Raw genomic sequence first — 13,478 nt, forward strand, 5'->3', positions numbered from 1 at the left:
GGCATTTTAGAAATCTAGGCCCCTGACCATGAATAATTGATCTGAACTGATTAAACTTTGCGGTGATTACGCTTCACCTTCCCAACAGATAAAAGCACGCCACACCTGTGTTTACCTACTTCTTATTTATTCTCCTCTTCGCCCCTGTCCTCAGCTCATCAAAAGTCTCAAGCCCGCACCACAATGCACAAAAGCTCCATCTCAAATTGTCAGTTTCGTTAATGAGTAAGTTTCCCATCTTTTACTGAGTATTCATTTGGGGGCTTGAGCCAAAATTCATTTTATTAGATGCAGTGTTTGTATTCAGAAAACAAGATACTGTTCTTCCGCTTACTAATTAAAGATACAATTATCTATGGTCTATGGCAATCTCAAATATTAGGACTTGATTAGTTAGTGTTGAGATTTGGAAGGAAAGAAATCTCTTACTCTTCTTCCCCTCAGGCAATGCAACAGCCTTAATTCACCTCAGCATTGCAATTATGTCATGTAGAAATAATTGCAAATAACAAAACAAATGTCTAACTCTGCGTATACATTTTCTACTTAATATAAAAAGTTCAAGTATCTTTGATTGGTTTACCCAAGTCAAATGAAATTAAAAGTACACTGTAGTTTTATGCACCACCTTTTAAAATGGGATTGCAATTTTCTTATGTATGTCTTGCAGTCATTAAATCACATGTGTTTCTACTACTCAAAAAAAAAATCCTTATAAAACATGTATTCTTACCGTGAGGGTGGTTGCTTCTGCACAGATCTGACCCGTAACTTGGCCTGGTGACGTCTCCTGCTTGTTTGCATGGATAGGTGAGTTTGATGGCAAAGTGTGAAACTTTCCAGACAAGCAATCCAGGAAGCCATCAACTGGGAAATCCAAAAGTTACATAAAGAAGGTAGTAAATTCTGCTTCAAATGTATTGGAGACCTTTGGAGAAGACTGGAGGTAGAATGTTTGAAGAGGTTTGTGTTGAGGACAGATAGAATAAGAAGAAAGAATATCACTATCAACAGCTGATGAGTCAAGATGGTTTAGACCACATGTGTCAAACTCAAGGCCCGGGGGCAAAATGCGGCCCGCCATGTAATTTTATGTGGCCCGCGACAAGATAAATTTAAATGTATGAGTGTCTTAAAATGTCAGTTTATCAGGACTTACGCAGTTACACAGATATATTTTTTATATCTGTGCAAATTTGAGGCGAACCATTTTGCTGATGTGGCCCTTGGTGAAATTGAGTTTGACACCCCTGGTTTAGACATAAGAGGAGCAGTAGTGAACATACTGGGAGAAGAGTGCTGGGGCCAGGAAACTGGAGGATATAAAGTGAGAGAATGCAGAGAAAGGGATGATAATGTAAAATATATCCATGAAAACAACACATTTCTATTGTTTTAATGCATGTACAGAAAATGTTATATTTGCTATAACCCAATATATACATAAGCAAGTGCAGCGGTAGAATGATGTAATGAAGTAAAAGTAATAAAGTACTATACACATTTCTCTACTTTACCTAAGTGAACACTACAGTTGAGAGAAGGTATCTGTATTTTCTATGCCACTATATTTTTGAACTGGTCTGAAAAGTAACCTCCATTATTGTTTGAGACCTGCTGAAAAGCCCTAGGGTTTCATTTTTAACACATTCATAATCTGAGCAAACAAAAATATACAAATAAAAATAGCTCAAAAAATTATTGATTCAATTGTTTCTACTGAATAAAATTAAGCGCAAATCTTTATCAAAATCATTATGTTTGAAGCATAATAAGACCTCCAAATATCCGCAAAATACTTTTACTGTTTACTCTTTAAGTACGTTTTCACACAGATAGTTTAATACTTTTATTTAAGTAGATTTTTTTTCATGTGGGGCAGGAGGCATCTAGCATAGAACAAGTAACCCATGCATGAGGCTTCTATGGAGTTGTGTGGGCCAAAGATCATTTTGACAGTTTTGACCTCCCAAAATGAAAGATTGCATGTAGATTTGCACATTATTACAACAGACATAAAATAACCTCAGTTAGCAGTGCAGAGGTATTTAACTCTTACAGGACGTGTCAGTGACGTTGGAAGGAAGCAGAGGGGAGCGTGCTGGACTGACAGCTAATGACAGTAGCTACATGTGGCGACCTTTAAGGCGCTCAACAGGCATGACGGAGCGCACAGGAGGTGACATAGGAGAGGCTGTTTTTAAAGACAATAGGCTTTTGTGTGTGCACGGGTTAGCAGTCATGCCACAGACGCACAGACGGAGATTATGGCCACAGCGGTGATCAATAGGACTGTAATGTTTGCTCCAGACAATGGCCCACTGTGTGTGAGAGTAGTTAAAGATGAAATGATCCGTCATCCAGGGAGCTCTGCTTTTATTTACCTCTTATTTATCCAGGGAAACTGCACAGGCGCACACCACATGACTAATTGTTGACAGATATAACATGGTTTTCTGTTTTTAACCTGAGCAGGACAGAGGGGTATGGCTTTGTACAAAAATTGACTAATTGAACGCATATAACCAAACTTCACTATTTTAATGGAAATACGCGATGTTTTTATGACAGATTACATTTAAAACTTTGTCAACCTTTGTCCTTTGTCTGATCCCGCCAACGACACTTGGCGGGATCAGATTTTATGCCAGAAATTGGTGCATACTGAGTAGATAAACTTTTATTTAAATGTGCACACATAATTAAAGGTTATATGACAGAAATAAAGCAGCATAAATGTCCTGGCTTCCCATTAATGTAATTTTATGATAAAGTATGAATGAACATTGAATACACTGTAGACTAAATGCCAATTAAAGCTCCTATTATTAATCATGCAGCTCTACGCTGGCGAGAAAGTGATTATAGAAGATCACCACACACATGCTTATCTGACCTACACATGTTTTATGCACCAATATTATTTTATCAGTTGGCACTTCTTTGAGTAGCATTTGTGCTTAGTACTGTACTGTATGGTTTGTAGTACAGTTCAGCTGTAACCACTGGGCTTGCTGTAGCCTTTGTATACAAATACTTGTGTTTAACCTTGCAGTTTAAAACTACTGGCCACATTGACCAGTCTCATCAGTATTGCACATAAATTAGAGATATATTAGGCCGATATTTTAACTTTTTAGTGTATCAGCTGTTGGCCTTCGATCTCTAATATAGGCCAATATTTTATTTTGGTACCTAAATTAAATACACACAAAACACTTTAATACAAAGAGGTGACTGCACAAAATGTGACCACACAGCTCTCTTATATGTTTGTGATGAAATTAAAATACAAAAATATAAAATTAAGTATATTTAGATTACATAATTTGGGGAAAATAATCAAAATCTGCCCAACATATCGGCCCAAAAATATCGGCAGAGTTTATCGGCTATCCATTGTTCTGTATTCTACACAATCGGCAATGGCCATGAAAAAAAACAAACATATTGGTCAATCCCTAATATAAATACAGCACATGCAATATGGTGAGGCTACACAGAAGGGAGTAATAGATTTCGAGCTATGTGCAGACGTCCTAGCCAGAATCCATTTACAGTAGATCTTGTAATCTCAACTCTAGCAGCTCTGTATGTTTGTATGAAGAGTCATTGTGTGCCATAGCCCTCATTGAACTGCTGGTTACAAGAGCAGTGTACAGGGGGAAACATCTAGTTCAGTTCCCTAGCGGAGATCGTCATGGCTCTGTGCCCTGTCAGTGCTGTGCATACACCCCATTCTAAAAAAAGGGGGGACGGGTATAAAACTCCCAGCTAGCATCACAGTCGGCTGGTCATAGCTTCACTAGCAGTCCACTTGTCTTGCTTCTCCCTCCATAGAGCCTCAGTGAGAGATAGGAGGAATACTAAGAGCGAGTGCATAGATTTTCTGTTGGCGGGCGGGCGGGGGGCGCGTCAAACTCCCCTCCTCTCCCCCAGTCCAGCTCTAGAGGGACCCAGTGTTTGTCAGCCGGCCAGTGGAGCGTCTCTCACCAGCCCCCCTTCTATCCCCCCTTCTGTTTCTTCCATATTTTCTGTATTTTAAACCTCCAGCTCCTTCCTGCTCTGATTCCTTTCTCACTATCTTTGTTCTCAAGTCTCGTCTACAGATTTTGCCTCTAAAGGTAAAGAAGTGTTTGATGAAGTTATTTGGCCAACAATGTGATTCTGTATTGGTCCAGCAGGATGGATGAGGGTTGACTTCACAGTGTATTGAGACTAAAGGAGAGGGGAGAGTACAGAGAGGTAGAAATTGGTAGAAATAGGATCTGCATTTCAGAAGGACAGTTCAAATGGGGTGCGTTTCCTCTCAGTATGTTTTGCACAAGGGCAGAACATAAATAAAAATCTTAGATGCATTTGGTACTCTGCCTTCAGAACGCATTGAGCTGAATGCTGAAGAGACAGGTTGCATTGCTGTGTGTGCAGAGCATACTACAGTAGCATCTTAGTGAAACCAGTTGAGTCAGTAAGATAGACTTTAAGAAAAACACATAATTTGCAGCTTCCCTGAAAAATTATTAACAATGAGCTTTACCACCCAATGGACAAGGAACATATTTGTTAATACAATTCTGATAACTCCTTTAATATGAAACGTAGCTGCTCTTTACAAATGTATTTATTTTATGTATTATATTTTCTCCACTTCACTGTGTCAATGAAATAAAAATGTCTGTTATTGCCAAACTTAAGTCTTGTATTCTTGAAGTTGTTTAATCATTAAAACAAGATTTCTGCTTTACGTTTGTAGATGACATTTTGGGGACTTTTCACCATTCAAAAGACAGAATATTTAATCATTGCTATCACAGAGTTGCAAGTCTTTCATCACTCTGTAATTACATCCGATCCATGGGTCTCAGTGTATGTCATATCAAACATGTAAGCTTCACTATGGATTCCATGGTTACCTGCCACTTTTGTTAATGATCAGTGTAAAAGGGTTTGAAAACATCTTAAAGGCAGCGGGATTGTTGATCAGCTCCATATTCCTCTTTTACAGACGTAGCCCCCTCACATTTGTTCATTGATTTCAGAAGCTGTGATCTGATGCTTTGTTAAAGGGCCCATATTACGCTGTTTTTTGATCTTTGTTTCATTCACACATTTTAACACAAAAATCCTGCATATTTTGGCTGATTTCTTCTGTCAAACTAAAACACTCTGTTCCACCCTGTGATGTCATGTGGTAATACAGGAAGCGGTCCACTGTGTTTGGACATTTGGATCATTTCAGCCCTGGAACTGTCAAACTAAATGGAACAAAAGGTAAAAGGTAGCTGTTAACTTGAAAACTACCGCTACATGACATCACAAGGTGGAACAGAGCATTTTGAGCTTTGGAGATGTAGACAGACTAATAATAAAGGATTACTCAAACATGTGTGAATGAAACAAAACACAGCTATGTTTTAGGTGAGATAACAACATTCTAACATGGTTTTGAGATCACAATAATCCATTTTGTGTAATATAGGACCTTCACGGTCATTCAGACATCTCACAGTCGTGTCTTACAATGTTGTGTGTTTGAGCATATGTCACTTTAGAGGTGTTTCTGATGCTGCACTGTTGTTTGGTTTATGTTGTATGAAGCGTCAATGTCAATTGTTTTTACAGAGCACCGCGGAGCTGCCAAGTCAGATTGCTGTGAATGCCCAAACAAGAGGAGCTGGATCTGGGTGGCATTTGGAGGAAAAGGAGGCCCCTGACTGACTTGACCCTGAAGATGTGACCCAAAACCTGGGGCAGGTGGATTGTAAACTGCCACAACATGCTACAGGTAAAGGGCATTTTAAAACCAATAAACAACACCTATGAAAGACACATTTACTACACGTGATTTCATTTGATAAAACAGACTAGAATGATCAGTATATTGCAATCACTGATAGACTGTGTGTAATTCTGTGTGTATTTTTATTCTGCGAGTGGTTGCGATATGAGGAAAAACAAGTTTTAAAGATCCTATATTTTACAAAACTGACTCTTTAAGACATGTTATAATGTTTTTACCTCCTCAAAAACAGTGAAGTTGTGTTTTGTTTCATTCACACATGCTTGAGTAACCCTTCATTATTAGTCTGTCTATATCTCCAAGTGTTAATTTTCAAGTTAACAGCTACCTTTGATTCTTTAGTTCAGTAGAGACTGGCAGTTTCAGGGCTGAAATTATCCAAATGATTCTGATGATGGTATTTGGAGTTTAAAAACACTGTGGACCGCTTCCTGTATTACCACATGACATCACAAGGTGGAACAGAGTGTTTTCAGTTTGAGAGAAGAAGACAGCCTAAATATTCAGGGTTTGTGTGTTAACCATAATGTGTACGAAACAAAACACAACTCCAGGTATGTTTTTGATGAGGAAACAAAATGATAACAAAATCAGAAAAAAGCATAACATGAGCCCTTTAAACTATATTAACATTTTTGGACTTTTTACAAAATCTTTATGACAAAGGTACAGGTCTAATCATCTGGTCTTCTCTGGTCAGAAGCTGGTTTGATTTTGAGAAGGTCTTACAATCATCTAAGAATTATGATTTGTAGAGTTTAGAGTGTCTCGTCGTTTGAGAAAATCACATGGGTACAAGAGGCACATGTAGAGTACAGCTCCATGTTTGTCATTCAGATGTTTTATTTCTAAGGATCCCCTACATCTATGGTCCTTTGCTACTCTAAAAGTTGTAAGTATATTGACTGCACCTGCCAAGCTTTGTTAAACCCACTGCTTCTCCACAGTGGCCCTTCTTTCTACATCCTGCATCCTCCTGCAGCTATTTATCCACCTTTCAATTCATGTCACCTTTCATCTCAGCAGTTGTGTTTAGCCGTCTTCTCTCACAGCCCCTGATTTCTGTTGAAAGATTCATGTGGTTTTCTGCCAACTCAATAGGGTTTCTAAAGACATCATGATGTTTTTTAATGGCCTGTGGCATGCTCCTATAAACATCTTCAGTGACATTACATAACACATATAGTCTGTTACACTCTGACCCAAAGTTGAAGGTCATAGTTCAACTTTAGTTCACAATGATTACAGCACCATCATCTTTCTGTCGCTTGGGTCAAATAAATTTAAACAATGAATTTATTAGTACCTATTTAATTAATTGCTTGCTTATTGGTAATACAAACTGACTTTACCTTGACAATTATGCGGCTGATTAAACGAGGAGACAGTAGTTCAGTTGGTCGAGTGTTTGCCCACTTATCTGAAGGTTGGTGATTTAAATCCCGCTCTCACATTCACAAACACCCAGGTTGGTGGTGCGATTCCAGGTCCCACATAGGATTGCTGTCGTTGTCTTTGGGCAAGACACTTAACCCACCTCCCCCAAAGTGTCTGTGTACACTAGTGTATGAATGTGTGTGTGAATGGGTGAGTGGTTCCTTGATGTAAAGCGCTTTGAGTACCTCGAAGGTGGAAAAGTGCTGTATAAAAATGTGACCATTTACCATGATCCAGATGGTTCTTTGAAAAAAAAATCTGGCAGTGTCAAAATAAAACAACAAAACAAACAAAACATTTAATAACCCCATATTGGACAATCACAATTTAATTTTATTTGTTCTATTAAAAACAAATAAAAACAGCTTACAATATTGATTTTTGGAACAGTGACAATACATACTTTTAAATAATTGCCATTTTAAGCAATCACTTGGTCTGAACTCTTTTCCAAATCACATTCATTTAACCAGTATTGGCTGTTTTTCCTTTAAATTAAAAATACCATGTTACTGACAATTAGAAATGCCTGAATCTCAGTCTTGAATAACAATATTTTTAAACTTGATTAGTCTTGTATAAAATGTAATCACCTTATTAGACAGTAGGCATTCAAATTAGCTATCAGTAACAGATGAAATGCAGCACATGTAGTTCCCCTAGCACATGTACGTTTTTGGATGAGAAGAATGGAGATCAGGGAGAAGAGGAGGCAGCCCGTCTTCACCGTGTGTGTCCATCAAGTGTCATGGCCGCCGCAGCTTTCATGTTCTGTCTGACTGAGTCTCTGCTCCGGCGCGCTCTGCTTCCTGCCGCAGGAAGAGTGTCCCTCCGAGGCTTCCGTTTGGGCTTGGGCCGCCCTCACCTCTCTCACACACCTCTCTCTCTGTGCGCGTGGCCTCAGCTGTCTGACGGGCAGCTGTCAGCAGCCATCACATCACAGAGCACTCACTGTACACTTACCAACTTATAGTGTCACCTTTGTTTTTCTCACCTCCTTTGTTTGGACACTTCACCTCAAACTGTCTCTCTATACCTTTGGAACACCATAATAGGAGCTGACAGAAATCAAACCACACACAGAGTATAAGTCATGAGATCTCTGTGCTAGTCCCAAGCACGGATAAACGGAGCAGGAACCAAACAAGACACACAATACAAGTACAGATTTGGAAACAATACAATTCAATACATAAAACTTAAATATAATGTTGATAAATCATCTTAAAGGATGCACTTATCTCTATGAAGATAAACAGGTCACGCCAGCAGACCAAGCTACTAGTCAAATCTGTGGATTGGTGACCATGCTCACAGTAAGAATGCATGGTTTTCAAGGAACCTATAAAATACTGAACAAGCAATACAGTCAGTACAGTCTGATGTTTAGTCCGGTGGAGCCAAACCCACAAAATAGTTTTGGGGGAAGAGGTGTGTGCTTTTGGATCAAGAATGCAAGAATGCATCCTGCTCAACCTGTTCATCTTGATTTCTGGAGGCGTTCTTTATTCATGCATTGAGTACTGCAATTAACTAAAAATCCTCCTCCTGCGTTAATTAATCATCTCGGTGATATTAACACCATCTTGTTTTTGCTTACATTAAGTATTCCAACTTGCTGCATCTCAAGTGTGGCTAATTGTTGATATTAATATGTGAGGAGAAGTGGTGTGTGTTTGATTACCATGGGAAGAGAAAAGTCAGTCGCCAGGGCCCAAAACAAGCCAGCGCCTGATGAAGACAAATGTGCAAACACGTGTTGGCAGAATTGCTTTTTGGTTGAGCGTGATCGGCTACGCTCAGGAGGGCGGAACCAGAGCTGGTGATTTATAGTTTTGTGTTGTCCCTGGACCACCACTGTCTGCTGCCTGCCTCCCACTACTGTAATTACCACATGTGTCTATTAGAATAGTCCTGCTGCCCACAATGCATCACTGCGGGCCGTGCAGGAGAGAAGAAGACGAGAAGGCGTATCGTTCCCAGGGATGGCTTTGTTATTCTGGCCTTGTCCTCCACAAAAGATACAGAGGAGGAGGAAGCGGTCGAGGAGCTAAAAGACGCAGCCGATGATGTGATAAAGGTCAAAAAGAAGCACGTTGAAAGGTTGAGGGGTGAGACTGCAGGATAAGGACACAAAGAAATTTCCTACATATAGTTGCATGACTTTTTAGTGATATTAAAACACAACCCGAGCCAGGCATTTCTGCACCTCAAATTAAATACAAGCATGAAAGTATTCATAGATCGACCCAATTAAACTTGCATCTTATTTAAAATTCACCCAAAAACTAAACTTTTTATCAAGCTTTAGTTGGAACTGAGTAGAAGCTCCTAGTGGGCAAACTGCCTGCTGTTTTCTCTTTCATGAAAATTAATGCTCAGAATAATATGATTCAGTCAATATTTCCAGGTACCTTGACAAATAAGAAAACGTCCTGAGTGCTTGTTAGAAGGTAGACTACATCCTTCCATTATAGAAACTGCTATCTCACATGCATAGGGGGTCTGCTGCAGCCCACTGGAGTTTGTCAATGACACCTCATCCATTACGTGAGTATTGCTCCAAATAATTGACACATACTTAGTTTTATTATTGTATTAGCTTAATGTCTTCAATATTATCTTTGAACCACTAATTAGAGCAGACAGGGGGATCTGCTCTGTGTCACTGATGCTGTAATTGGCCTAAAGGTGTAAAGGGCAGTGACGCATAAGAGAAGACTTATAATAGGCTTTAGGTGACACATAAAAAGGGCACTTGGTGAAATCTGGCTTGTATGTAAGCATTTGTTTTGAATATTATTGGCCTAGATCGGTGTGCATTGTGATAAATGTATTGTGTTTATTTTATTTATATTTAAAATACAACATAAACAATAAAAAACACAAGATCAGCAAATTGTTATTACTGAGAAATGAATGTGCACAGTAGTTCTTATGTGTACCATTTTGACAATGGTAAATTGCAATTCACACCTGAATCAGAAACAAAACATGTCAATATAAAAAATTAGTCATACACCTATAGGCCTATAGTCAATTTCCATGCCAAACACTGAACTGAATTTATCCTGCTGAAAAGGTCATGTGAATGATTGGGGTTAGACAGAGGATGAAGTTGTACCCACCTGCACATATCAAAGTTCATTAGAAAAATAACTATGGTCTCAATTGATCCCAGTGACCAGCAGCTCAAGTGGTTGAGGCAGAATTTGTGGTCCATTGATTTCTATGGCTTATTAAAGGTGTGAGTATCTTACTATACAGAGGAAAGTGAACGCCGGATTACCAGGAAATAGAGATATTGATCGGGTCAAGAGGCTCAGGCTTACATTTCAGATTCCACAGGAGACAGGATTTGACATGAGAGGAGAGACAACTGAGGGAATATGGGAATATAGGCTATTCTGATGAGAATAGATCAAGGCGGGGAGCAAAGGGAGAGGAGACACAAAGCATCAAAAATGAAACTCATAAAACATGTTAATACTTTTTTTCTGAGAATTTAGCTTTTTTTTTAAAAAGAAAAAAAAGAAAAAAGAAAAAGGGACACATGCATGGAAATAACTACGTCTAATTCTAGCCATGAACAAATTTCTCTCACTCTCATTTATACACTAGTGTAGATCTGTCAGCTCTACTGGAGAGACTGAATCAGATGTCTTGCCTGAGGACACAGCGGCAGCATGCACTGGTTTGAAATGGAATTTGAACTGCTGACCTTCAGGTTGGTGGTCAGGCAGTCCAACTACTGAGCCACTGTCGGCTCATAATAATTTATGTTTTTAATACATTTTATGCAGATGTGAATTGAAATGAAGTAATGGTAGAACATTTGAAGACAGCAATGATGTTCTTTGTCCACCTGAGGGCAGTGTGACTCAATTTTTCAGTTTGAGCATGCGCCAAATCACGGAAGTGAGATTTGGGACATCAACAACCGCGTCTCCAGTTTATTTCACCAAATCGACCTGAATGCTCTGTACAAAAGACGTACCAAACATATGATAAGTAAGTTATAGTAGTAATTCGCCTTCTACTGTGTCATAGTGTGTAGTCTTTGTCTAACATTCAAGCTTTTCCTTCATTTACCTTCTGTTTATGGTGTCGCAGTGGCTAATTACATTTCTGTCTTCTGGCTGTACAGTAGGCCTACTCGTCTTCTCTGCAAAGCCTGATCATGCTGTCCATCAGACCTTTATATACTGTAATAACTACAGTTGTAATTTTGTGTCTGTTGCATGAGGTGGTTGTTGCACAAGCTAAGGTAGGCCTACTTTAACATAACCCAACTTACTCTAACCTACGATTCCACAGTTTGTATTTGCAAGATCTATTAATTTGTAAATGTTTTTTTCTCTAGAACTTTGAGGATGTTCGCTGCAAGTGTATCTGCCCCCCATACAGAAACATATCGGGCAATGTGTACAACAGAAATGTGACTCAGAAAGACTGGTGAGAGTTTTAAGTACTACAATGTTATAGTAAATGTAAAGACAACTTCTGAATATTATTGTTCATGATGTTACAGTAACTGCCTGCATGTAGTTGATCCTATGCCAGTTCCTGGTCATGATGTGGAGGCATATTGTTTATTGTGTGAATGCAAATATGAGGAACGAAGCAGCAACACTATTAAGGTATGGGTTTGAGAAAGATCACTTTTATTTAGAATTTAAAATAAAATGAGATATTATAACATGATCATCATAACAAAATAATTAAAAGTTCAAACTTTTTTTCAATTGGGATTAAAAAATAGCTGTTAAACTGGTAAAATGCAGATTTTATGAATAGGTTTATGATTACCATGCTTGTAATAGCTGGGCCAACTCAAATGGGACAAAAAATAATAATGTCAAAAGTATGCCATTGCGGACTGTGCATTGAGGCACAAGATTAATGTGCATTATATACATAATGTCTGTTTATGGAAATTTTAATCAACAGATAGTTTGTCCACTAACTTATTACTCAAATCCTGTGATATTTATTTCACAGGTGACAATCATCATCTACCTTGGTGTTGTGGGTGCTCTTCTTCTTTACATGCTGTTCTTGCTGCTGGTGGATCCTCTCATCCGTAAAAAAGACCCATACACTCAGCAACTGCACAATGAGGAAGACTCTGAGGTAAAGCTGCAGTTACAATGAGTTCATTTTGTTTAAGATATGTGTAGTAGTAATAGTAGTAGTATCACAAACTCTAAACCTGTGCGTTTTCTGAAGGAGATGCGTCCACGGGCTGACACTGCCACACTCAGAGGGAACACGGTACTGGAGAGGGTGGAGGGGGCACAGCAGCGGTGGAAGAAACAGGTCCAGGAGCAGCGAAAGACTGTTTTTGATCGGCACAAGCTGCTCAGTTAGACCCACGAGGACCTCACACCAGGGTTAGAGTAGGTAACCTCAGCTCAGCGCTCCACATAGTTACCAGCTGCATATCTGCTGCATGACCTTTGATATTAAGAACACACACTTATTAACAATTTAAAGATGTATGTAATGAATACATAATTACATTCGCCAAGCGTCCGCACTTGCCCAATATTTTCAGAAACTAGCAACGCAATACATTTATGTTAATTTGGTAGGAATGGCTGTGAACTATTTAAGCTTGTGAATATACTCTATCATTTTCATTTTGAATTAATAAGCTAAATAAGAACTTTAATATTGTGTGACCAAGATAGTGAACTAAATGCTAAGTAATGTTATATCATATTTCCACAGAATTTCAGTTTGAATCTCTATTTTTTTGACTGAATTTGAACCAAAGCATTTTCACTTTTTTATTTATAAGGAGACATGTGGTCCACTAGAATCATACCTCAGTTTGAATTGCTGTGTTATGGTCCTAACATTTACTATAACTAAAATAATGTATGATAATCTCTACATTTGCACTGGACTTTTGCACTGCTTTGTCTTTACACTGACCATAAATTAAAATAAACAAAACAATCTCTTGAACTGAATTGCTCTCATTATTCGTTAACATGTGCTACTACCATGTGACCATGTTTCAGCCCCAGTCACTTCATCTTCATCATTATTACTGTCACTGTGACAGGAGAGCCACTGCTGGTATACAATTCTGATGGATACATAATTACTCCATACAAGTAGTATTTTTGTGTGGCAATTATTAGTTCTTATGCCACAGTTGAATAAGCCGTCGATTCAGACTGTTATGGAGAGTTAGTTGTTTGTCTGTCACTCTAATCCCCCACCTGGCTCC

The 13,478-nt window shown here is 38.7% G+C and overlaps 1 protein-coding gene across 2 annotated transcripts; it reads left to right on the top strand.

Moving 5' to 3' along the window:
- Positions 1–11,128: 11,128 nt before the first annotated feature.
- Positions 11,129–13,210, top strand: tmem9 (transmembrane protein 9). Of its 2 annotated transcripts, none has more exons than XM_033969509.2 (6): positions 11,129–11,248; positions 11,385–11,504; positions 11,601–11,692; positions 11,769–11,877; positions 12,239–12,370; positions 12,467–13,210. In XM_033969509.2, exons 2-6 carry the CDS (start codon positions 11,418–11,420, stop codon positions 12,605–12,607), a joined length of 561 nt encoding a protein of 186 aa, XP_033825400.1. In that variant the 5' UTR covers positions 11,129–11,248; positions 11,385–11,417; the 3' UTR covers positions 12,608–13,210. The 2 variants fall into 2 exon arrangements, with proteins under 2 accessions (XP_033825400.1, XP_055079268.1); XM_055223293.1 differs by having other exon boundaries at positions 11,156–11,248; positions 11,388–11,504.
- The last annotated feature ends 268 nt before the right edge of the window (positions 13,211–13,478 follow it).

Source organism: Periophthalmus magnuspinnatus, chromosome 7, assembly GCF_009829125.3.
Source record: "Periophthalmus magnuspinnatus isolate fPerMag1 chromosome 7, fPerMag1.2.pri, whole genome shotgun sequence".
In the NCBI taxonomy this organism is placed as follows: Eukaryota; Metazoa; Chordata; class Actinopteri; order Gobiiformes; family Gobiidae; genus Periophthalmus; species Periophthalmus magnuspinnatus.

Bases quoted from the DNA above. Each gene is read 5' to 3' on its own strand.
- tmem9 (XM_033969509.2), top strand. From the start codon at position 11,418: ATGCTGTCCATCAGACCTTTATATACTGTAATAACTACAGTTGTAATT. The intron at 11,505-11,600 runs GTAGGCCTACTT...TTTTTTCTCTAG, and splicing joins TGGTTGTTGCACAAGCTAAG to AACTTTGAGGATGTTCGCTG. The intron at 11,693-11,768 runs GTGAGAGTTTTA...ATGATGTTACAG, and splicing joins AATGTGACTCAGAAAGACTG to TAACTGCCTGCATGTAGTTG.